Source organism: Dipteris shenzhenensis, chromosome 8 (genome assembly GCF_047967505.1).
Source record: "Dipteris shenzhenensis isolate YYH24624 ecotype China chromosome 8, Dip_SZ_1.0, whole genome shotgun sequence".
Lineage (NCBI taxonomy): Eukaryota > Viridiplantae > Streptophyta > Polypodiopsida > Gleicheniales > Dipteridaceae > Dipteris > Dipteris shenzhenensis.
Genome location: NC_141603.1, coordinates 43,931,476 through 43,957,853, shown reverse-complemented (window position 1 = coordinate 43,957,853; position 26,378 = coordinate 43,931,476). Strand labels below are relative to the sequence as shown.

Sequence of the window (26,378 nt, the reverse complement as noted above, 5' to 3'; positions counted from 1 at the left end):
GTGGTTACTGAGATCCCCCCTCTCCCTGAGACGCCAAATTTAGTAGCACAGACAGTCAAGTCCGATGGGGTACCTCATGTTAGGGTCACTATCTCTGACCCTAACATCTCGGATGACCACATTATGCTTCAGCGTCCAGATGGCTCCTTGAGTCGAGATTGTAGGGAGACAGGATTACTGTAGGATTTGCAGGACCCTTGGGCACTTTACCAGAGATTGCCCAAGGAAAAAGAAAAGACCAAAAAGATCCACGGGTGTGCCTCATAGCTTCACCCAACTTGGACCTTCTTCATGACCAGTTCCTACCGCCTCACGCGCTGCTAGACCTTCGACTTCACGGCTAGGACCTTCAACCTCTCGTCCTGGTACTTCTACAACGCATATAGGACATTCAGCACGTCCTGCTCTGGTCGTCCCACCCATTGGGTGCCTATTAGAGTTGGTGAGTCAGTACCGAGGCTGCTCCTGACCCTGCTCACATGCAGGAGCGCTCATCTAGGGAGCACCTTCCTATAGAGGCCCGTGCTTTACTTGAGGGGAGTGACAGAGTTGTGGCTGAGATCAAGCAGATGTGTCTGCCTACACCTGACAGAGATAAGGGGATTATTGGTTCCACTCCTCCTTCCGTAGGGCTCCTTCGCACTCTAGCGCCAGAGGTACTTCGCAGGAATTCATTTTTCAGTTTTGGCAGACTTGGCTAAGTTTGAGGCAGAGGAGGAGTTTGTACCCTCCACACTTGGGGAGCATATCTTCCAGGAGAGAGTTTCCCCCTCAGCAACAGGAGGGGTGTGCTTTCCCTAGGACAGAGTTTTGCAGGAGAGGGCTTTCTTCGCTACCAGGTTGGGTAGGATTTTCTTTTCGGCCTCCTCATCTCGTAGATGAGGATTGTCAGTTGGAACGTTCAGGGCCTCGGGGGTGTATCTCACCGCCGCCACAGGCAGCTGATTCGTAACCAATTTCATCCAGGTGTTACTGGGGGTCCCATGGACATTCTGATGATTCAAGTACACAAATTGGATACCAGGGATTGTTCCAAGTCAAGTAAGCTTCTTTCAAGCCACACTTTTTGGTCACCCGCCTTTGGCACCAGGGGAGGTACTTGCATTTATGTTTCTTCTTCTATACTCCCCTTGGTGATTGGACATGGGATCATAGTCCCTTCCAAAGCTCAGTGGATTATACTTTTGATTGATGGGCATAAGGTTGGTCTCTTAAACCTTTATGCACCCAAATTCTAGAGGGGACCGTGTTCTTTTTTGGAAGGAACTGCTTTCTTGGTCACATGTTGCAGATGCTTGGATTATAGGGGCGATTTCAACATGGTCGAAATGCCCTCAGACAAAAGGGATGGTAGGGAATGTGGCCTTCACTCCCTAGAGAGAGCAGCATGGGATGCCTTCCTTTTTCAGTACAACGACAGGGATGCTTGGCATGATGATGCTTTTCACACTCAGCCATATTCTCTCCTGTTTTCTTGGTCGAACAGGAGATTGCAGATGCCCATACATGCACGGATTGACAGATTTTATGTGGGTGATTGGGCTCTTGACAGAGGTGGTACTATTTACATTGCAGCTGGGGTGTCCACTTCAGATCATTTTCCAGTGGTTTTGATGGTCTCAGATCCCCATGTGAGGTGCCGCTCTGCCAGTATCAGGATTCCATATTCTTTCTATGCAAAGGAGGGCCTTACAAAGACAATGTTGAGGACCTTGGTATCTCATTTGCAGGATGGACAGCTTTCTCCTTCAGATTTAGCCGCAGCCCTCTCTGATATCAGTGACTTTTATCTTTTAGTTGCTCGTATCAGAAGGGGTGAGATCCTCAGGCGTGAGATAGGTATCTGCCAGCGGTTGGCTGCCCTCCAGAGGGAGGAGCAAAAGAGGCCTACAGATGCTTGCATTCAGGAGCGCCTTGCTGCCGCAAGGGCTCAACAGCAATCACTTTTAGATCAGAGAGCAGAGTATGCCTTTCACGCTAGAGAGTCATTTTGGACACAGAAGGGAGGTAGGGTCAACAAGCAGTTCTTCTCTACTCTTGGCCCCACACATAGTAGGGAAAGCATCTCACAGCTTGTTAACTCAGGCGGAGTTCTTCAGACACATCCAGAGGCCGTCTTGCAGGTTGCCACCGATTTATATGCCTCCCTTCTTACAGCAAATCCAGACACTCAGGCCACAGATGATGCTAGAGTGGTTATTTGGCGACACTTACCTCGGTTGGTGATAGGGATATGACTGTTTCACTTGATGCACCCTTCACCAATGTAGAGTTCAGGACTGCTCTCTCTGCCCTTCACAAGGGCAAGTGTCCTGGTTCAGATGGACTTACCTCCTTATTTTTTATTACTTTTTGGGATCAGATTGGGGACAGCCCTGCAGGGTGTATGGGACTCGGGTGAGATGGCAGACTCACTTACAGAGGACCTCATTCATTTGATTCCAAAAGGGGGTTGCAGGAATTTAGTGTCTTAGTGGAGACCGATTACCTTGCTGGGTACCTTGTACAAAATCCTAGCTAAAGCTATCAGCCTTCGTCTGCAGCCCTTTCTACCAGATCTCATCCATGATACGCAGATGGGTTTTGTGCATGGCAGGAGTATCTTTGATAACATCTTCTCACTTTGGGAGGCTTCGGAGTGGGCCATGCATAATTGCCACAGGCTGGCCATTCTACTCTTGGATTTTGAGAAAGCTTATGACACGGTATACTAGGGCTTTCTAGAGGGCACACTTCGCTTTGGCTTCTCAGAGGCATGGATCAGAGGGGTGTCAGCCCTCTATAGATTAGCCCACAACCAGGTTCTTAATGGTGGAGTCAGGGGAGACAGGTTTGAGATTACCAAATCAGTCCGTCAAGGTTGCCGCCTAGCCCCCTTTTTATTCCTCTTTGTGGTTGGGGCTATGAGCTATTACATTAGAGCTCAAGCTGGAATCGTAGGGCTTAGGCTTCCCTTGAGGCAGGAGGATGAGCTCTTAAATAGTGAGTTGGCAGATGACACGGCTGTTTTTTTGGATGCCACTCCACAGACAGTGAATTCATTCAGGACATCATTAGATTTGTTTTGCATTGCGGTAGGTGCACACATTAATTGGAACAAATCCAATGGCTTTTGGATCAGTGATGAGGACACTTCAATCTGGGGGATTGACATAGGGTTCACTTGGATTCAGAGGGGAGTCTCTGTTAGATATCTGGGATGCCAGGTTGGGTTGGGTTGGGCATCTCTCCGGCACAGCAGTTCACTCCCGTGTTAAAGAGTATCACGAGGAAACTCATCTTTTGGAGTTCAGCTGTTACGCTCAAGTCGATGTAACATGACCTCGGAAGGGTTAGTCGGCATTTTCCTTTAAAGGATCAATGTTTGTATCATATTTGTTTGGGCTTTATGTAAATTATCAAAAAGGAATAAAGGTCAAGGTCCTTGGTGAGGGTGACATGGCACTAGACTAGGTGGATCTAAGGCTAAGGGACCTAAATGCATTAAATGTGCCTAGGGGCAAATGGTTTTAATGATATCCCAAGAGAGGGGTAAATGATGCATTAAAGAGGGACCCTAGAAAGAAGACATGTGGCATACTAGATCCATCTAGGGAATTTTGGAGCTTGGTGGAATTTAGTAGGCAGGAGCTTCACGTAACAACAGGATTTTGCTGAGAGCTTGCTACCACCGAGGTTGGCTGGGAGGAAAATTGAGGTGCCTATGCCCGTGAATCAAGAGTCAGCTAGGAGCAAACAGATTAAGTTGTGTCATTTGGTATCAGAGCCGCAGGTGATTGGAAAAGGGGGATCACAAGAGGTTTTGCGCTGGCCAGGCGCATGCTTGTTTGCGTCATCTGGTTCGCATTATCTGCAGTGATTCATCAACCTTGGAGTTGCATGTGAAAGGATGGCAGGATCGCGTACAGTCGCAGGTTACCTTCAGGACTCCTTGGCATCGCGGGAAGAGACTAGTTGTTGTAATCTGGTGGTGTCGTATATTTTGTCGATGATTTGAAGGTGTGGAAGATGAGCAGCGCACGACCAAAGTTACGGTGTGGTCACGGAACTAGCTGTTGTAAATTACAGCATTAATTATTCAAGGACGTCATCGCAGCACTGCTCACAGTTTGGTGCTCCTTGACATCGCGTGAGGAATTTGGTTAGTTCTAAAGACTGGGCTCCTTGGCGTCGCAGGGGCTAGCTGTTGTCATATTTATGTAGAAACTGGCTGGCGAAGCAAAATATCAAAGTGCGCTCCAGCTGTGGAACATAGAGCCACTATACGGCTTTGCTGCGGGAGGGCCGTTACGATCCAGATCGATTTGTTCTACGTCGATGATCGCGATATCGATTTCAAAAATGTCACTTTTGCAAAAATAAAAGACGAAGACTTTCCAATTGAAGTCAAACTTCCCATCAGACATGGTCTATCTAGAGAACTGCAGCTTTATTTCGACAAAATAACCGAGCTTATAACGATTGGGGCTGATTCTTTGCTATTTAAGGATGTTTTGAGAAGTTTGGCAACTGATTCTGGTCTCCATCCTCTGGTCCCATATTTCATACAATTTATTGCAGATGAGGTTACTTGGAGTTTGGATGACTTAACACTTTTCTGTTCACTTATGCGAGTTGCACACAGCCTCTTGCTCAACCCTCATATACATATTGAGCCCTATATTTGGAGTGGACTACAGGGACTAGTGGATCTCTTCATGCAGCAAGAATTATAACCACGGAGCTCTCTATGCCTTCTAAGCTTTGTTGGAGCATATGCTTGTTTATTTGCCTCTATGTTTGAGTCAACTTAGATTGCAGAGTTTCCCTAGTATAGGGAAAAGCAGGTTTGGTTACAGTGTGATATATGCCTGGTTAGCTATAAATTTGGAAGTTGGACTTGTGATTTGTAATTACAGTTTCAAGCGGTGTTTTATTTTTGTTTTTATTTAAAAAAAAAACACCCATTGACCTAAATGGAAGTAGAAGAAGAAGCTTCTAGGATGGATCCCGTAGAGTCGGGAGTCTGGCCGACCCCGCAGGTGTCGCGCTCAGTAGGTCATACACTGTCTGGCAAAATTGCAATGTTAGAGGATGCTTTGCAACAGATTTTAGCGCAACAATTACAAACAAATGTAGGGCAGTCTAAGCTCAGGAAAATGGTGCATAGTATGTGTTCTAGACCATCTCGTGAGGAGAAAGGTAAATCTCCGATGGAACCGGAGTTCAGTGTTCGTACGGTCGAGCCTAGGAGAGCTAAGGTGCCTAATATTGCCAATTATAGGCCAGAAAAGTATTCTCGTCAGATGTCTAACCGTAGTTTCGATATCATTGAGACCTGGTTACACAAATGGGACGAGGCATTCGCCATTTGTGAAATCATGAATGATATGAAGAAAATCCGCGAGGCCACCCATATGTTTAATGAGGCAGCGGATAGGTGGTGGATAAAACAGCAGAAAGATGGAGTAGCATCCACTACTTGGGAGGGGTTTAAAAAGGAATTTAGAAAACACTTCTTACCTCCTGACGAAGCATCCCGAGCTTGGGATCAGTATCAAAACCTTCGTCAGAGAAATTTATCAGTGGCAGAATACACTGATAAGTTTAGAGAAAGTGTAATGAAGGTTGATGAACCCCTACCTCAGTCAATCCAAGTAAAAGATTTTATCTTTGGATTGAATGATCGAATCAAGATGGAAGTTCGGGCTAAGTATGCGAACACGCTAGATGAAGCAATTGCCATAGCCCTAAACTATGAGGATGCAAAAGGGAACAGACCAAGTGGGTTTGTGCAGGTTGGGACTTAGTATGGGTACCCGAAGAAAACTGGGTTTAAGAAGAAGTGGATTAGCAAAGGGAGTGCCTCACAGCCTAGTGGTCAAGCCAAGCAGGCGAAACCAGTTGAGACTCCAAAATCAAGTACCACCATTGGAATGAAAAGAAAAGTAACACCAATGGCAGCTCGGGCTTGGTCGAAGTCTTCTTTAAACCCAAAGCAAAGGGAAAAAGCGAGGAGAGAAGGCTTGTGTTTTGGTTGCCTTCAGCCTCATCAGTGAAAAGATTGTCCACGAAACAAAGATCGTCGGATGGCTGAGATGTTGGTCTCAGAATGCGACATGGAAATGGAGGGAAGTCCCAGAGCAGAACAGATGCAGATTCAGCTAGCGGGATCTTCTCAAAGGTCAGTATCTTTTTTGTTATGTGTGTCTGTTGCTAAGTTAGTAACTAGTGCACCTGATAATATCCTGTCAAAGCTCGCAGCAACGGGGTATACAGCCTTTAATGATACGGAGTTAATTAAGATGAAAGGGCAAGTAGCTAATCATGATGTCATTGTGTTGTTTGACTCAGCGTCAACGCACAATGTAATTAACTCCAAGCTTGTAAAGAGGCTGAAACTAAAGACTAGCATGCATATACAGCCAGAATGGCAGATGGAAGTTCAACTGAAGTATGGGACCAAAGGGTTACCCAGTTGGAGCTTCGAATTCAGGACTATGCTGAGAAGCTTGATTTTGAAATGACTAAGCTTGCTCATGTAGACATACCCCTGGGTAAGGCTTGGCATTCTAGGAAGAATCCAGCCATAGATTGGAAAAAGCACATTTATCAATTCAAGATGAATGATGTGCTGTATGTCTTACGAGGTGAAAAAGATATACCTCAAGGACCATTGGTTTCCGTGATGGAAATTCGAAAAGCTCAAGAAGAGTTTTTGTTTCTTTGTACAGCATTGGTAGAGCCGGTTGATGATTCTTCGGCTAGCATTGATGTTGCCCAAAATGGAGAGATGGCCAAGCTGGCTGATCAAATAGCATAGGAGTTCTCTGATTGTTTTAGGGATGAGCTACCTTATGGGTTACCTCCAGAGCGGAATGTTCAGCATAAGATTGAACTAATCCCGAGGGCAGAACCTATAAATAGACCTCCCTATAGGTTAAGTTTTACCGAAGAAGCGGAGGTACGAAGACAACTGAAAGAATACCTCAAGTTGGGGCAGATTCAACCAAGTTTCTCACCTTTTGCTTCGCCAGTCATATTAAAAAAGAAGAAAGATGATACTTTTCGCCTCTGTATAGATTATAGAGCATTGAATAATATCACTATTAAGCACAGGTATCCGATGGCTCGGATCGATGATTTGCTAGATGCATTACATGGGGCCGTAATTTTCAGTAAGATAGATTTTAAATGTGGCTACCATCAGATCCGTATTAGAGCCGAGGATGTGCATAAAACCGCTTTTAGAAGCAAGTTTGGACATTATGAGTTTTTGGTAATGCCCTTTGGACTTCCCAATGCTCCTATTACATTCGTCATGCTTATGAACAATTTACTACGTCCGTATATCGGAAAGTTTGTAGTACAATTTATTGACGATATTCTGGTATTCAATAAAAGTATTACTGAGCATCATGAACACTTAAGAATAGTGTTCAGTACTTTGAGGAAAGCCAGTCTTTATGTAAATAAAAAGAAAACTATACTGTGTATGGTAAGACTTGAATATTTAGGATTCATAATTACTCTTGAGGGGGTAGAAATGGATCCAAAGAAAGTGGCTGCGATACTGACTTGGCCAATCCCTCAGAGTTTGACCGCTTTGTGATCATTCTTGGGATTTGTCCAATTTTATCGAAGGCATATCAAAGGATATTCCGAAATAGTATCACCATTGACTGATCTGACCTCAGATAAAGTAACTTTTATATGGGGACAAAATCAACAGGAAAGTTTTAACACCATAAAATAAGCTGTGGTCTCAGGACCGGTGTTAAAAATAGTTGATCCCCAGAAACCGTTTTTCCTTGAAACCGATGCAAGTGGCATTGCGGTAGGAGCAGTTCTCCTCCAAGAGGAAAGACCAGTAGCCTTTGAAAGCAAGAAGCTTTCTCCCTCTCAACGAAATTGGCCAACTCATGAATTAGAGTTATATGTTGTTGTCCATGCTCTGAAAACATGGAGACATTATTTGTATGGGTCAGAGTTTTATGTTGATGTTGATCACAATACTCTGAAACATTTTTGTAAACAACCTGACTTGAGAGGCCGCCAAGCTAGGTGGGCAGAACTCATGCAAGAGTTTAACTTGATGATTTGGTACCGAAGAGGGAAGGATAATAAAATTGGTGATGCATTGTCACGCATTATGCATAATATGAGTTTCACGGTATTAGAGAGTGCTCTAATGACCGAGATTAGAGAAACTCAAAAGGTGGACGAGTTCGTCGTCCAAAGCCTTTGGCCTAAGACTCATGTATTAAAACTCGGGGAAAAGAATGACCTGGCATCCAGAAAAGGCCAAACTTATGCAAGATATGCCATAAGGGATGGTATGCTGAAAAGAAATGGCAAGGTAGTAGTACCTAATCAGAATGATCTCAGGCAGAGAGTCATTCAACAATGCCATGATAGCCCATGTGCGAGACATCCAGGAGTCGAGAAGACATATGATCTCGTGAGACGAGATTTCTTTTGGCCAAAGGTGAAAAAGCATATTCATGAATATGTGACACGTTTTTCGTGTCAGGTAAGTAAGGCAGAGCGCGTGAAGCCACTCGAACTTTTACAGCCCTTGGAGATACCACTAGGTAAGTGGGAGAGCATTTCCATGAACTTTATTGTAAGTCTACCTACGACACAAGGTGGGTATGATTCTCTTCTTGTGGTGGTTAATCGTCTTACCAAGATGGCTCACTTCATTCCAACTAGAGAGTCTGTTAGTGCCTCGCAAGTGGCGGATTTGTTTATTAGACATATTTCGTTTGCATGGATTACCCAAATCCATAGTATCAGACAGAGATGTCAAATGTACCGATCATTTTTGGATTGCGGTATTTGAGACACTAAGGACTGAGTTGGGAATGAGTAGTGGGGATCATCCAGAAACGGATGGTCAGACGGAAAGAATCAACCAAATTTTAGAGGATATGCTTAGAGCATATGTGTCATTGAGGCAACATACATGGGACAAGTGGTTGCCATTGTTAGAGTTTGCCTACAATGATAGAAAACATTCCTCTACAAGGTTCAGTCCGTTTGAGCTGAACTATGATTATAGACCAGCGAATCCAACTATAGTTGGAGTACCTCAGAAAGTGCCTAGTGCCGCGAACTTTGTGGTTCAGATGCGAGAGATGCTAGCACTTGCGAGAGCTAACATCCGCTAAGCTATGGATAGAGCTAAGGCATATGCAGATGAAAACCGATCCACTAGAGAATTTAAGGAAGGGGAAAAAGTTTTTCTCAGAGTTCCTTCGCACTCGAAGTCTTTGACTGTAGGAGAGTGTGCTAAATTATCACCTCGATATTGTGGGCCATGGTTAATTCTAAAAAGAATAGGCAAGGTAGCCTATAAATTAGAATTGCCACAGGGTTGTAAGGTGCAACCAGTGTTTCATGTTTCTCATTTAAAGAAATTTTTGCATACAGGTGACTCACTAATCGAGGGTGTTGTTTTGTTTCAGGAGATAGAGGATAATGCAAGACGCAAACCAACAGAAATCCTGGACTAAGGAACAATGCAAGTGCGCAATCGGAAGATACCCACGATGTTGGTTGCATGGCATGGTCTACCTCTATCAGAAGCTACCTGGGAATCTATATACCAGTTATGGAGTGTATTCCCAGACTTTATCATCGAGGATGCCGATGCCTAAAGAGGGAAGGAATGTTATGCTCAAGTTGAGGTAACATGACCTCGGAAGGGTCAGTCGGCATTTTCCTTTAAAGGATCAATGTTTGTATTATATTTGTTTGGGCTTTATGTAAATGATCAAAAAGGAATAAGGTCAAGGTCCTTGGTGAGGGTGACATGGCACTAGACTAGGTGGATCTAAGGCTAAGGGACCTAAATGCATTAAATGTGCCTAGGGACAAATGGTTTTAATGATATCCCAAGAGAGGGGTAAATGATGCATTAAAGAGGGACCCTAGAAAGAAGACATGTGGCATACTAGATCCATCTCGGGAATTTTGGGACTTGGTGGAATTTAGTAGGCAGGAGCTTCACGTAACAACAGGATTTTGCTGAGAGCTTGCTACCATCGAGGTTGGCTGGGAGGAAAATTGAGGTGCCTATGCCCGTGAATCAAGAGTCTGCTAGGAGCAAACAGATTAAGTTGTGTCATCAGCCAGACTTGACATTGCATCCAGAGTTGTGGTTGTGAACCAGGTATTGTTGGCCACTGTTTGGTTTGTTTGCTCATGTTGGTGCAGATCTAGAGATTGTATCGCTCAGCTTATGAGACCTATTAGGAAATTCCTATGGAGCGGTTTAGATGGTACCTCAGATGTGTATCCAGGGTGGCTTGGGAGATCCTCATTCTCCCCACAAGAGAAGGGGATCTCAATATTATTGACCCAAGCTTGCAGAGTATGGCCTTGCTCTGCAAGTTTGTAGTACGTGGATTGATGCCTGGACAGGAGCCCTGGAAGGATTTTTCTCATGCAACATTCAGTCTTGCACCCCTTCTCATGGGGGAGATTGGTTGGACAGCAGCAGATGGATCTTTACTTCAGCCCACCTCAAATCCCCACCTTCCCCTCTCATGGCTGCTATTCTGAAAGCTTGGGGCTGCTTCAGAAACACACTTCGCACAGTTCCCACTTCTCGTGAAGAGATTCAAAGGCAGCCAGTCATGTGATGACTCGATTTTGGATCATCATGGCAGGCCACTAGGAATGTCACATTATATGCAATGGTCTAGATGGGAGAGGGGACCTACCTCTACTGTAGGCGCTTTTGGCAGGCCTTTATGAGACTTCTAGAGGATCAGAATTTTTTAGCAGTTGGCCACCTCAGAGGGAGTGCACTCAGGATATAGCAGATACAGGCAGCCATTCCGCCAAAGTGGATTGACACAGATGACATGCCGCTTACAGAGTCCACTTGGTGGGGAGCGTTCTCAGGGACGGGCATTCCGTTACAGGTCATTGCATTGCAGGATGCACATGAGGATACCCTTGTCTTTGATGTTCAGTCAAGAGGCAGACTTATCAGATCTTCTGATGATATTCTTTTGGAGGTTGCATTTCAGCTTGTCAGGATTGCAGGATTCATGGAGTGGGGCAGGGATTCACAGTGGTATCTTGACCCCGATCCTATTCTCCTTGCGCTGGGGTCTTGGAGACTCTGGCTGTATGGTGGTTCCCCTATTAGGTTCTTGCAGTGGGACCCAGGGGAGTGGGAATGGATTGATGAGGGGCACCGAGAGAAGATCTTTCCCTTCTTTCGATATACAGTTAGAAATGCCCGGAGATTTCAGCTCAGCAATAGAGGTTGGAGGCCCTCCAGAGCGCCACACTGGGATAGTTTTCAGATTTCCACAACTGTGTGGAAGAACTTTTCGCGTAGGCTCTAGAAATCCCTCAGAAATAGATAGGTCACTCTTTTCTTTTGCCTTTCTATTCATGGAGGGATTGCAGTGAACCTGTGGAGATCCAAGTTCGAGGCTGACCCTACTTGTCCTCGTTGTCACATGGCAGTTGAGTCAGTACAACATTGCCTTCCGGAGTGCAGACAGGCGAGGACGATCTGGAAAGGTGTTGCTAGGATTTTTAGCATCTTTCATACATCACCTTTCTATATGACCTGGGGTTCAGTGCCTTGGTTATCTCTTATTGGCCCATAGGTGTTCTTCGAGGGACACGATCCAAATCCAGGTTTTTATTGTACGGCGACATTCAATGGAGTCTTGTTCCCTCTAGGATGTTCCCCACACTCCTTTCAGAGCTGCTAGCATTGCAACTTGGCATATTTGGAGAGCCAGGTGTACAGAGGCGATGGAGGTTATCTAGGTTCACCCTTCCTAGACTATCGCCAGTATTTGGACTGACACAGTACACACTCTGATGGCCATTTGGGCGAGCATGCAGGGATCCTCCAGAGCAGCCACTGCTAGGAGAGTTACTTTTTTCAGAGTTTGGAGGGGATCTCCTTTCTTCTCTGAGTTGCCTTCAGAGTTGAGATGGCATTTTCAGCCTCTGCCTTGGTTATTCATTAGCTCGCTTTGATCTGTTTTTTCATGCACTGCATGATGTACTCCCGCATTTGAGCTTGCTCTCGTGGTTTTCATTCATACTTAATAAAGTAATTTTCTTGAAAAAAAAAAAGGCTAATCGAGCTGGAAAAGCTTGATGAAACAAGATTGAGAGTGGGCCGTGGCATAAAGGTTGAGAAATTACACCGCAAAAAGTGGTTCGATCGCAATCTTCGAAACAAGGACTTAAAGGAAGGTGATCTCATGCTACTATATAGCGTGAGGAACACGAAGCATAAATTAAAATATCAAGGAATGGGTCCTTATTAGGTCATGGAAATCACGCCACAAGGGTCATATAGAATCTCAACCCTGGATGGTATTGAGAGGGATGGTTACGTCAATGACAGCAAGCTTAAACACTACTATGGCCCCTTGACCCTCCAGATGCTACAATCCATCCATCGTGAAAAGGAGCTAAAGAAGGAAGTCGCTCGTATGAAGCAACAAGCTATAAAGGAAGCTAGGGCTCCGACAAGCTAAAGCAAAGAACTTAAGGTTAATAGCAATCTGTAAGGCATCCGTGGAAGAGTTAAACCCCATGGAGCGTCTCACTATTGCCCCTGCCAAGGTATAAGCAGATTTTTCAATTTTGCAGAGAGAGAACTTGTTCAGCAAAGGCCTTCATTGACCCTGGAGCGAACCATAACCTCATATCCTACAAGATGTGCACTCAACTCCTATAATTCAAGGTAACCTTGGAGCCCACACCTGTCATGGTACACGCTATCCCCTTCCTTCCCCCTCACCCTTCTCCCTTCTTCATCTCTCTCTCTCTATCTTTCTCCATCCCCCCCTTGAGGATTCACATTGTTGCGACTTCATTGAAGTGACACCTTGGACTGCAAAGGCTTGCATTGCTCCCACCAGTAGTAGTAGGAGGTGGGGAGTTTCCTCGGTATTCCTCCAAGATCTCCTTCCCACGTGAGTCACTGCCGGACTACACAATATTCCACTTGTTTACATCACCCCTCCTCCTTGTTCGTTCTACGCGTTCACCCTCATTGGCACCCTGTCCACTTCGTACTCATTATGCGCCTTGTCTGCACCATCACCAGTACCACAGTCACTTGCACCATCACCGTGCCATCCATTGCTCCATCGTTTACGATGAAGTCGCTAGGAGTTTCGCGTTAATACCCATAGTTGCAAGTGTCACGCACTCCTTGCACCTCACACCAGTGGCCAATACCTCCGGAAGAGATCGGACCTCCCCTCAGACAGGCAGCATGTGGAGAGGCGCTTGTTACATGACTTCGAGATCAGTGGCTTGGCTCACTCGGTTGGCCCCATAGATCTTCTATGAGGAAGCTAATTTAGACAAGGCCGTTCTCATTGGCAAGGGAGACCTCAGCTTGTCACTCTAGATGCAGTGCCGATTTCCTTTCACAAACATCAAGGCCCCTCCATAAACTTGCCTTGAGAGATCATTGCCAATCTCACCTCTGACTTTTGTGTGTCTCCCCATTGTGAATGTATGAAACCACCTCATAATACTCTATTGGTGCTCCCTTTGTGAAAGGTGGGCTTGACCAGCTCCTCTATCTTCTTTCCTAGTTCTGCTGCTTTGAACTAGCTCAGGGTTGTGCTCTCAATTCCATCTCTTGAAACTAGCTTAGGGTTGTGATGGCAAGTTAATATTTTTGTTGTGTGGTCATCGTGCTCTGCCTGGTCCGTTCATCTACTCTACCTAGTCCACTTTGGGCTCCACCTCAAATCCTTTGGATCATGAACCGTTGCTAGATTTAGTAAACTTCAATTTTGTCTTCCTTCTCTCATGCGGACTAGAAATGCCTTGGAGTCTATCTCTTATTTCCTTTGAAAACTGAAAAATCTCACTTCTCAAGATTACAAAAGGTGAGAGAGCCTCAAGGGCGTCAGTTAAAAATGTGTAACCATAAAAGAGATTTACTAATGCCACCTTTTGATAGAAGGTTGACATAAAACCAAAAATGTGAATTTTCTAGTATGAAAAACTCTTGGAAAACCATAGGTAGGGATTTTTCTATTACCCTCTGTGCATACATGGTATGGATGTTAAGCCCACAAAGGGAAAAATAAATAATCAAGTCCTTGTCCCTTAGTGATCTATCATGTGAGGAAATAGATATGTTAAGCCCACAAAGGGAAAAATAAATAATCAAGTCCTTGTCCCTTAGTGATTTATCATGTGAGGAAATATATGTCTCTAGCCAAACATGAAAAAGTGGCAGAGCCAAAACAGGTCTTATAGTCCAGGCAATATGTATCTTGGGTGATTAACAAGGCGCTTCTTTCTGCATTTAATCAATAAACAAGAATGAAATCCAAAACGCACTAGGTATTGTCAGAAGAATCTATCCGCTGAGAAAGCAAAATTTTCAGCAGGGTCACTTAAATAAAATATGAAAACCAATTTTGTGCAGGAATGTAAGTGCCTTGCCAATACAATGGAAGCTCAATGGTTTGGAGGAAGCATCCAAAGAATTTTCATTTTCAGAGACAAGTGGGACATTAAATGCAATGAATACTGTGGTCATACGCACAACTTTTACTGCAAGTGAAGAAAAGACTTTTAAAGACAAGTACATCTTGCAGGTAAATTGTTCTGACAGCTCAGTCCTGGCTAAAGCTATCTTGTTTTCTGTACTCCTGTAATGATTATATTAGCATTTACTTCACTTTCAGTTATACATACTGTGATTTCTTTACAGGTTTTCAACCTAAAACATTTGGGGAAACCAGCTCAAGAGTTTACCTTAAACATTACAGCTGAAGCATATAAGATCGATGTGGTTGTTAAAAACCAAAAACAACATGATGATGAACCCCTGACGGAGGGCATCGACTTTGGCACTGTGAAGGCAGCAGAGGAGTCCCTAAAGACCTTGGTGCTCCAAAATAGAGGGAAATATGCAGTTTCATTCAATTTCCTTCTGAAAAACATGTCTCTTTCAGAAGTTTTCACGATAACGCCGATGGAGGGTACACTAGAGCCAAAGAAGGAGCAGAAAGTAAGAAAGCCCATTTCTTTGTAAATCTGGACTTGACAAATGCACAGAGCTTTAAATCATACAAAATAATTTGAAAAAGATATTGGAAAGTGACAAGATTCAGAGTGCCATAATTCCTATCCCACAATTCGTATGCCAATCAATAGTTGGCATCAAATATTAGAGACTCCATATGTGATGAAAGCAGTGTATTTCTTGTTCTGCAGATTGCTGGAAAAATACAAGGATGCAGAATACAATTATTATAATAAGTTATTCCAACGTCCTGTTTCTGTCCTCTTGCAACTCAGACATCTAATGTGAAAGAACATATTCACTGCAGCTCTCTATACACACTGGTATCACACGTGATCTAATGTGCAGCCTATTTCCCTAAGCCCTCTCATGTCTTCCAAAAGATCTCCTGTCAAAAGAATGGACTAAATTGCTATTTTACAATCTGTAGGATCTATGGTGAGAGTTTCTTTAAACTCCAAATGAGATCCATATTATTATACTCCAAGAATCCCAAGGAGGAGACACTAGAACCATAGTGGCCTGAAAGCATGAAAGTCGTTTACTAACCTAAGGAGCCTAGGGGTCATTGACCCTGCGACGTAGAGCATATACATTCTTGTCAGGTGATCCAGTCCCATACGCTTTCATGGGATAAATCATGAAGCTCCATTTCAACACATACTCTAGGGCATGAGATTAATTGTAGAATAAGAGACTTCTAACTTGCACTATTAGAAGCATTTACATCCTCTAAATTAGCAGGATTTACAAATTTTGGAATCATATTGATCATCTGTCCCAAGAATGATGCCTACATCCAGATTTCGTGATCTTGGGCTTTTTTAAGTCTTAGAGGTAGGAGATGAAGGAATAAGTGGAACCTTGGGATTTCTCTCATACTTCGTTCTTGCCTTGATTCCTCCCAACGCCCTAGCCTTTGTTGTAGCTTATGTAGTATTTTTGCTGTATGAAGATGATTGGAGAGATCTGGGTTCATTGCCATCTTAAGAAGTCTGAGATGTGTGGATAGTTGCATCCTGCATGATGCAGATACGGTAAGTTGTTTCAGGAGTATATGTGCTGTGATGTAGAGAAATCGAATGAGGAGCTGTAATATGTGAACAATTACCTTCCTAGGACCATCAGTACACTGTCCTTTGGAATTTGTGTCATTCGACCTAATAAAGCAGCATGCTCTACAATGGCTTTTGCATGTAGGAATTAGCAAAACATTATGGAGCAAGCAGTAGCAGTGGAATCATACTGCATAAGATTCCATCTGTGAAGAAAAAGTCTAGCCCTGCCAAAAACAGTAGGAATCTCACTCCTGGTACAACTGATGTGTCCACTGATTTTTTATCAGTACATCCATGATCTATGGTCTGTTCCAAAGCTGATGTTCATAGAAGAGATCACTAGATTGTGATGCCCTCCCACAAAGACATAGGTAGAATTTGAAATTGTGCACACACAATGAATTGTGGATATAGAATGCCAACACCTGCTACAAGCTCTTGTGGAGATGGAGGGTGCAGTGACTGAAAATTGCAGCAACTAGCTGCTCACAACAATGGATCCAATACATAGCACAAGCTAGGTGAGGAGGTGAGGAATTCTGAGAGATAAACCACCCTTTGAACTCTCAGAAGGGTCAGGGTGAAACCTCCCATGTGGTCCTGACACAATGTGCTCTTCTTTTGCTAGAAGACAGTCCAATGAAGGGGCTTCTCGCAGGACTTGCTCTGATATCATGTAAGAAAACAAGCATGGGGGGGCTCACCACACTGTGATGCCCTCCCACAAACTGGCTACAAGCTCTCCTAGAGATGGAGAGTGAAGAAACTAAAAAAGGCAGCAACTAGCTGCTCACAACAATGAATCCACATACATAGTGCGAGCTAGCTGAGGAGGTGTGAGAGAGAAGCCACTCTTTGACCTCTCAGAAAGGGAAGGGTCAAGCCTCCCATGTGAATGACAATATGCCTGATCAAAATGCCTTAACATTGGATGTGATACTGAAAGCTGATTGGCTGCCCTAGAGTGTGTGAAGTGAAAGAAAGTATGCTTCTGTGACACATCGCAAAGCCACCTAGGTTAGGTCAGCACATAGTGATATGTGGCACACATCCCCTCCATCCCTGCCCTAGAGTGTGTTAAGTGAAGAAAGTATGCTTCTGTGACACATGGCAAAGCCACCTAGGTTAGGTCAGCACATAGTGCTATGTGGCACACATCCCCTCCATCCATGGTGGATTCATGTAGGGTATGCCACCTTATATATCCCCTTAAACATCTCTAACCGCCTACCAATGACATAAGGTTGTGGGGTGGTGGGGGGATCTACCTAGGACCTCTAACAACCACTCTAGAGAAGCCTTTAATAATCCTAACCACTAATCACCCCAAGGATGAACAAATGGACCAATCCATCATACATCACACATTTCCAACAAAGGGGGCCCCTTCATGGAGATCCCCTGCTTTGACAACTGGAGTAGTCTAGGGGAGAAGTCTCATGACCGATGGGAGTTGTATATATTTGCTAGTGGATGTGATTGCGAGGGGACGAAAACACAAAAGGAAATGAGGGTTCGTGCAGAGAGAGAAAAGGGAGAGGTAAGAGAAGAAGAGGCTAGAGCTATACAAGCAGACGTCTCTAAGTGACCATTGTATGTGGGGATTTTTAAAGAGTAGTCTCGATACTATTTGAGAAGTGGGATTATGGTGGGTATAATCAAAATTTGTAACATGATGTTAAGTCTCTATTGTCATTCCTGTTTCGCTTCTTTCTTTGGGTTGGATTGAGATATTGTGATTTTGTTACTTGTGAGTACTTGTTGTAGATATTTTATTCCTTCTACTTGGTTGCACAGTAGGCAAACACAAATAAAAAGGCCCATGCAATGGAGAGAACTCCTCACATTCGAAAGAGCATGAGTCTCTGTTACCTTATCACACGACCACCTGTCGACAGGCGTTGACCACATGACGACATCTGTTGACCACATGTTGACCATGTGTCAACACAAGTTAGCCACGCGATCACACGGGTTCATCCAGGAGTACTGTCCGAGGCTGTCAACCATAGGTCGACACATGTTAACCACAGGTCGACACATGTCAACCACAGGTCGACACAGGTCAACCACAGGCCGACACAGGTCAACCAGGAGTACCGTGTCCAAAGTGATCTCATCAAGAGCTGCGCACATGGAGAGTGAGCTTAGCACATGGAGCAGTCAGGAGTATTTATATTACACAGTGGTTCAGTGATACAGTGGTGCAGTGGTGCGGTGAACCAGCTCACCTGCACATGGAGAATTTATACCATCAGGCTGGCAAGTCAGGGAGTCAGGAAGTCGCTGAAGCCATCAAGAGAGCCAGCGGCGCAACGGCTATCCTCAACAGCTAAGGAGATAAGAGGATGACCAATGGGAAGAAAGAGGGGGAATTCTCAGCGAAGAAGGGACCCTCCAAGGCGGGGGATGAGGATGAAGGAGAAGGGAGAGAGAAGGGGAGGCATTCGCATTCGGCATTCGAGAGGGGAGCGAAAGGGAGGAGAGTGAGGAGAGATAGAGGCTAGAGCTACGAGCTCGCCAAGGAGAGAATGTGGAGAGACTTGTGTGCACCTTTTGTCTACTATGGGGATAGACCTGTGTATTCTGCTGATTTGCGACTTGTGTATTCTTGTGACTTGCGACTTGTGACCTGGGGTAGGATTTTCTTATTTTGCTTATGTTGTGGAGTTCACCGGTGATTGTCATTTAGCATAGTGCACTCGTACGTCGTTGTCCACTGCAGTATAGCATACGACACTCGCACACTACTGCACGGTGCGCTCTGCACGATCCATTGCATTAGAGCATTGCAAAACTCATGCTTCTCACGCCAGTGGCCTTTGGCCTCCGGTAACACTTCCGGAAGGATAGGAACCCCTCCCCCCCCCCAAACAGTTTATGGCGATCACGGTGGGACACTGCTGGTATTGAGTAGCACGAGAGAAGTCGTGATCTAGGGTCCTAGAGAGAGGTCTTATGCCGAGTAGTTCTGAAACCTTTGAAGGAGCTAGTGAGAGAACTAGGAGGTACTTGAGGAGAGTGGAGAAAAGACTTCCGGCAGACCAAACTAGGTACAAGAAGCATTACGTGCGACGTAAGTTTGCGAAGCCCTCAACTCGAGCACAAAGTGAGCCCACTGGAGCAGTAGCCAGAGCAAGTAACTTCATCGACACTCTCATTGACTTGGACCAACAGGGACCCTGGTGGTCAAATCCGGACTCCGGAGAAGAAGAAGTGCAAAGCGGAGAACAGGTGAAAGAAGAGGGTACTAAGGACAAGGGCTCCTCAGGGACTCATCAAGGTCAAGGAAGCCCCTCTTCTCTTCCTGCAACGATGTCTTCATCAACCACCTCTTCTACCGGAGTGGTGACTCCATCTGCTCCTGCCTCAACCTCTTGTGGACAAGCTGCGACCTCATCTGTTATGCATAGCTCCGGGCTCCTAGCTAATCCTTCTTCTACATCTATTCCATTGGGGGGTACTTTTGCTCCGGCCATGCCTTTACCTGCCACGATGGTTTCATCTCCCTTTCCATCCACACCGGTGTTGCCTTTTCCACCACCTCCTTCCTTCCCTTCTGCCTACTCATCCATGACTTCAGCTCCGTCCCTTTCTTTCCCAAATGCTCCCCCATCCTCTTTCACCCCCACATCTTCCATGTTCTCACCCTTTCCCTCTGCAACACCGAGACCCCCCACTTACGCGCTACCATCTGGGTACACTCCCTCTATGACTACATCAGTAGTGACTTCCCCATTGTGGTCCTCCACAGGAGGAGTTGTCGAGGTGGTCTCCTCCTTGGGAACACCAACACTCATTACCGCCCCATCAGGACTCCCTCCAACTCTTGCATCTTCTCCAACCTCTCGGGTGGGGATGGCCGTTCTCAGTCCCCCAGACAGAGCTAGACTTCTTGAGCTACTCAACAAGGTCCACGTGAAGACTCAAAAGTTCAAAGGCCACCTCCATGAGGATGCGGAAGCTCATGTGAGGAAGTTCCTCACAGCATGTAAAGCTAAAGGTGTGGAGAATGAGCATGCGTTCCTTCACATCTTTCCTTCGTCATTGGAGGATGCAGCGGATGTATGGTACAGTCAATTTCCTCTGGACCACTTCCAGACGTGGACAGACCTAAGGGAGGAATTCTTACGCACTTTCAAGTTGGAAAAATTCGAACACATGATTGTCCAAGAGTTGTCCACTGACACCATGAAGCCTGGAGAAAGCATCTCTGAGATGTACACAAGGATGAGGGTCTTGGCGGCAAAGATGTCTGTGCCACCTAATGATGCTGTTATGAAGGGATGGTTTTTGAAAGCATTACCCCCTTCCATTGCTATAAGGTTGGTGGATAAACTCCCTGAACATGCCTCACTTCAAGACTTCCTAAAAGAAGCTGTCAAGATGGAACGGTCACAGTTAAGCTTTGCCTCATCAACGAATACGACCACCCAACTCCCAAGAGAGGAGGGATCATCCGCATGGCAGCAACTCAAGAAGGAGTTAGAAGAAATCAAAGAAGGCCTGAAAGATAGAATAAAGGTGGATGGCCAATCGTCCTTTGAGGCCCAAATTCGAAGTGGCCTTTGGTGCACCGAATGCAAGGGTTCTAACCATGGTTACTGGGAGTGCCCCTCCAAGCGAAAGGTACCTACTTCTACCTCATTTTGTACATTTTGTGAGATCCATGGACATGATGCCTCTGAGTGTAGGTACCTTAAAGGATTAAGGAAGCTTCTTCCAGAGTATACCTCGGGGGAACCTCTGATTGCTGCAGTCAACAGAACGGTACCCATAACTTCTGGACCAGCAGAAGTATCTCCTGCTCCCCCTCTTGCACGAGCATCTGAGCCACCTCCTCCTCCTGTCATGCCACCTCCATTGCTTCCGACTCCCCCTTTGCTCCAAGCTCCTGCCCCCAATTCAATTGGTTCCCCTTATTTCTATCCTCAACCATACTATGCCCCGTACCAACCACCTATGTCAGGAGGTGGCTATGGACCCTCTTATCAACGCGGTCGAAGGGGTGGTTTCAGAGGTGGACGCGGAGGTGCAGGCAGGGTTACAAACTTTAGAAGACCCATCATGTGTTACAGATGTGGCGAGTACGGCCACTACCAAGATGATTGTACACAGCCGTTCGGGGGACCCTCTTGTACACAGTGCAACACAAATGACCACTACACCAGAGATTGTCCCAATAGAAGAGTGGAACCCGCATCCCAAGTGAATATGGTTGATGTAGTAGTGGCGGGGGAGGGCAACAATCCCCATTTGATTGGCGCAGTGTTGGGCGCTGTGACACGGTCACATACAAAAGGTGACAAATGTAAGGGTGACTCAGAGTCAGCACCGGAGACCTCAGCACCAATGAGTTCGACAAGTGTTCCCCCACCGAGGTCATTCTCCTCCTCCAAGGTACACAGTACGCCCAGAAATAGACCACCCATGCTGGCTTCTGATAGTGATTCAGAAACAAACTCGAAGGGCCCACAACCATTAAGGTCAACCACTAACTCTGGGAGTGCCTCATCCTCGGGGGATCACTCTATGCCTTTGAGGTATCAGGAGGTAGTAAAGGGTGTCACGAGAGATCTTCAAACAAGTTCTGAAGATGAAGGTAGCACACGTCACCTTCCATCCCGCAAGTCCAGAACTGTGAGGTTTGCAACAGAAGTGACAACCCTCGGACAGTACCGGGATAAGGAGGCACGAGTAGGTCCTCCCACTTTGTCCTCAACAGCACTCAACAGAGAAGAGGCTATGGGGACAAGATCTAGTTCTGCCCAGGAAAAAGGGAAAGGAGTAATGGAAGAGAAACCACTGGAGACAATGACTCACAGTTCAGACCTACATCCACATCCTCGTGTAAGCTTCGACCCTCGGCCAGAGGCTAGGAGGATGAAGTTGCAAAAGGCTAATGCTAGTGTCCACCACTACTCCTTGTTTGAAGATCTTATGAGTTTCAAACCCAACCTCACTCTACGACAACTTTGCCTATTGTCCCCCCAAATCAAGCATCAGACTATTACGTTTCTGAATCGCCTCCCAGGAGGTCGACACAAGGGATCTACTCCGAGTGGGCCACCACCAGAGACATTACCGGCTCAGCATGGGTCTACACCGGACCACTTCTCTGCCTACGCTGCCCTCACTTGTGAACAAAGTCCCAAGCTCACCGTGGAGATCCATGGCGTGGAGCTGAAGGACGTCTTCCTCGATGGTGGGGCGGCTGTGAACATTATGCCAAAAGGTACACTCCAAAAACTAGGGTTGAAGTTGACAAGTGATGTTCACTTTCAGGTACGCATGGCTGATCAACGCAGAGTAAAACCAATGGGTGCAGTCAAAGGTGTTCACATGAAGATTGGCGGAGTAACTTTTCTCTCCAATTTTGTTGTCCTTGATATGACCGAAAATGAACAAACTTACCCTCTACTTCTTGGTCGGCCATGGTTGCGGTCTTCAAAAGCCATTCAGGATTGGTCAACTGATGAAGTTCGATTGCCCCTGGGATCGACATCCCTCGAAATAGATATGGTCACAGGGCAGGCAAGGCACATACCAATAGAACTAGGAGAGGAGGATTTTGAAGAACAAGCCGGAGTCGAAGAGGAGCATTGGGCCTGTGGGGACTGGCCCACGGGTGGTGACCAAGGTATCAATGAGGAGACAACCCTAGAAGGATTTGAAAGTTTGACCTACTTGTTGGATCGGGCTGATCAAGAAGACGAGGAGGCTGTCATTTTGGATTGGATGGGAGCCCTGGGCTCATTAGCGGTCAACATGGTGGAACTATGCCAACAAGAAGATCAAGAAGAACACCTACTTGCAGTGTCAGAAATCCACCCAGAACGACAGGGTCTGGCTGAACTAGTTTACGAAAGGATGCCCTTTGGACTTTGCAATAGTCCACACATGTATAAGAGAATGGTCACTAGGGGTACTACAGTGGACACCACAGATCGTACTGAGGACAATGATGGTAGTGCAGTAAACATTGAGGATCGTCCAGTGGCCGACATGGAGGACATTGGTCAAAATGATGCTGACAATACTATAGGATACAATGAAGGATCTACTAGGGACGAGGCTAGTAGGGCACAACCCACCAATGGTACTTCAGGGTACAATCATGGTATTACGGTGCACAACCATGGTACTACGGTGTACAACCATGGTACTGCTAAGTGCAATGATGGTGATAGAGAAAACAGGAACACTAATGAAGACGAGACTGATGATGATAGTGATTTAGAAGAAAGTGACATAGACATTGCTGAACTTGAGGAGAATCACCACCAACAGCTTGAGGTCTTGGGCGGACCCAGGGTGCATACCGGATACAGAGATGAGGACATGGTCGATCTCACTTTGCTTGACCTTTTCTTATCAGAAGCCGACCACCCCTCAATTCAAGACCTTCCGGAAACCACTTATGAGGTGGAAGGCTTACCTTACCGGGGCATGCTGAAACAGTCACCGAGGCATCGAAGGCGCACAACATCTGCAACATCTACTGATTCTACATCTCAGTCAATGCCTGAGAACTCCCCAGTTACTTACCCCTCATCTTGGTTGAGAGAAGTGGAGGGGGACTTTCCCCTTGAAGATACTCCAGCACATACAGGACTAGGAATGGGTGAACCAAGTACCTCAACATCCCAATGCATTGCCCCTGTTGATGAGGCACGGAACTGGCGGTATCTCAACATTGGAAGTGAGGACCAACCCAGGCATTTGAAGTTAGCCACTTGGGTCTGGGAACATGACTATCTTCTAGCTGCAGTCACCGACCTTTTTAAAGAATTTGTGGATGTCTTTGCTTGGTCCTACAAGGATCTGAAGGGGGTGCCCGCTGATTTCATGGAGCATAGCATCGACTTGTATCCCGATGCAGACCCTGTGATTAAAGGTCCATACCGCATGAATCCCAACTACGGCAAGGCAGTCCAAACAGATATACAGAAAATGGAGCAAGCAGGATTAATCTACCCAGTGGATTACTCCGATTGGGTCAGTGGAATTGTCATTGTACCCAAAAGAGAGACCGGCAAACTTAGAATATGTGTTGACTATCGGAGTTTGAATGCTGCAACACGACGTGATAGGTTCCCCCTTCCCTTCACAGATAGAGTGTTGGAGACAGTGGCAGGACATGCTTTATACTCATTCATGGATGGATATAGCGGGTACAACCAAGTTCGAGTGAAAGAACAGGATCAGCCCAAGACTACCTTTGTCACTCAATGGGGAACATACGCCTACCGAATGATGCCCTTTGGATTATGTAATGCCCCGGCAACCTTTCAACGACTTGTAACCAAACTCTTTCAAGAGAATATCGGCAAGTTTCTTGAGGTATTTCTAGATGACTTCTCTGTTTTTAATGGTAAATCGGCCTCCCATCTTGATCCGGCCATACAAAATGATCATCTACATAAGTTGAGATGGGTCTTTGATAAGTGCAGGGAAGTGCGCCTGTGTTTGAACCCCGACAAATGTTTCTTTCTCGCACTCCGAGGTGTTCTCCTTGGTCATATTGTTTCTGCTGAGGGCATGACCACGGATCCCGCAAAGGTAGAGGTGATCATCTCATTGCCCATCCCTCGTACACCCAAAGAGGTGAAGTCCTTCTTAGGGCATGTAGGATATTACCGAAGGTTCATACGTTTCTATGCCGACATTGCTATTGCACTGACAGAACTCCTACATCAAGACCGATCGTTTGTCTGGGCCACCCCACAACAACTAGCCTTTGATGATCTCAAGCATCGCCTCGTGAAGGCCCCCATCCTCCGGCAGCCCGATTGGGACGTAATTTTTCATGTCCATGTGGATGCTAGTGGGTGGGCAGTAGGTGCTATACTGGCTCAACCTAACCAGGATACTAAGATTGATTTGCCCATCTACTTCGCGAGTCGACAACTCAATGGAGCAGAACGCAATTACAGTACCACAGAAAGGGAGGGCCTCGGCATGGTTTATGCCATGACCAAGTATCGTCACTACCTCTTGGGCAACAAGTTTGTGATCATCACTGATCATCAAGCTCTTAAGTATTTATTGAATAAGCCTACTCTTGGTGGCCAGATAAGCAGATGGATTCTTCTCTTTCAAGAATTTGAATTCGACATTGTGGTGAGGGCTGGGAGACTGCATCAACCTGCAGACCACTTGTCCAGGTTACATTCCGGGGAACCAGCCAGTGGTATCACCGATGACTTACCCGATGCAGGCTTGTTCGGGATAACAGCACTACCTGATGAATGCCTATTTGCGGTGGACTGCTTCCCACCATGGTATGCCAACATAGTACACCTCTTGTCTACAGGTGGCTTTCCTCCAGGATTAACTCCAACAGAGAAACGCAAACGGATCCTTCAAGCTGCTCCTTTTAAGTTGATTGCAGGTCAATTGTACAAGCTTGGGAAGGATCAGATCTTGAGACGGTGTGTGCTTCCGCACGAGACACAATCCATTCTTAAAGAGGCACATGCTGGCATAGGTGGAGGGCATATGGCCTCAGATGCTACTGCTCGTAAGATCATGCGAGCAGGGTTCTGGTGGCCCAAGCTCTTCCGCGACTGCCATGTTCATGTGACCAGATGTGATTCATGTCAACGAGCGGGCCCCAAGCCTACGAGGCGTGAGTACCTCCCTCTCAAACCATTCACTCTGGTGCCTCCCTTCTATCGCTGGGGATTGGATTTCATTGGACCCATCTCTCCTGCCACACGCCGAGGGAACAAGTATGCTCTGCTCGCCACCGACTATGGAACCAAATGGGTCGAAGCCAAGGCAGTCAAGAACTGTACAGCCCAGGTAGTAGCCACATTTCTATATGACCAGATCATCTCTCGGTTTGGTTGTCCTGTTGAGTTGATAAGTGATAGAGGGTCTCACTTCCTAAATGACACCATTGCTGCACTAGTTCACCTGCTTCAAATAGTTCACAAATTTTCATCTCCTTATTACCCACGTGCCAATGGTCTAGCTGAGAGCTCAAATCGCACAATGTGCGGGATCGTGCATCGACTTTGCCTAAACTCTCTAGCCGATTGGGACGATGTACTTCCAGCTGCTTTATTCGCCTATCGAACGGCTTACAAGGCGAGTACTGGGTATTCACCCTTCGAGCTGGTCTATGGACTGGAGGCTGTTATGCCTTATGAGTTTCATCTTGACACTCACAGGATTCTTCCAGCCAAAAATGACAACTTTGAAGCCTGCACAATGGAACGCTTGTGGGATTTGGAAGCACTGGCAGAGCATCGACGTGAAGCAGTTTTCGCTCAAGAAGTCTG

General features: G+C 45.9%; 1 protein-coding gene across 1 annotated transcript in view; it reads left to right on the top strand.

Moving 5' to 3' along the window:
• The window catches only part of LOC147899557 (uncharacterized), a 406,773-nt gene that overhangs the window by 325,332 nt on the left and 55,063 nt on the right, over positions 1 to 26,378 (top strand). Inside the window, exons 23-24 of the mRNA XM_087377749.1 lie at positions 14,429 to 14,600; positions 14,717 to 15,016. Coding sequence (XP_087233875.1) covers positions 14,429 to 14,600; positions 14,717 to 15,016 — 472 coding nt within the window. The remainder of the gene's footprint in view (positions 1 to 14,428; positions 14,601 to 14,716; positions 15,017 to 26,378) is intronic.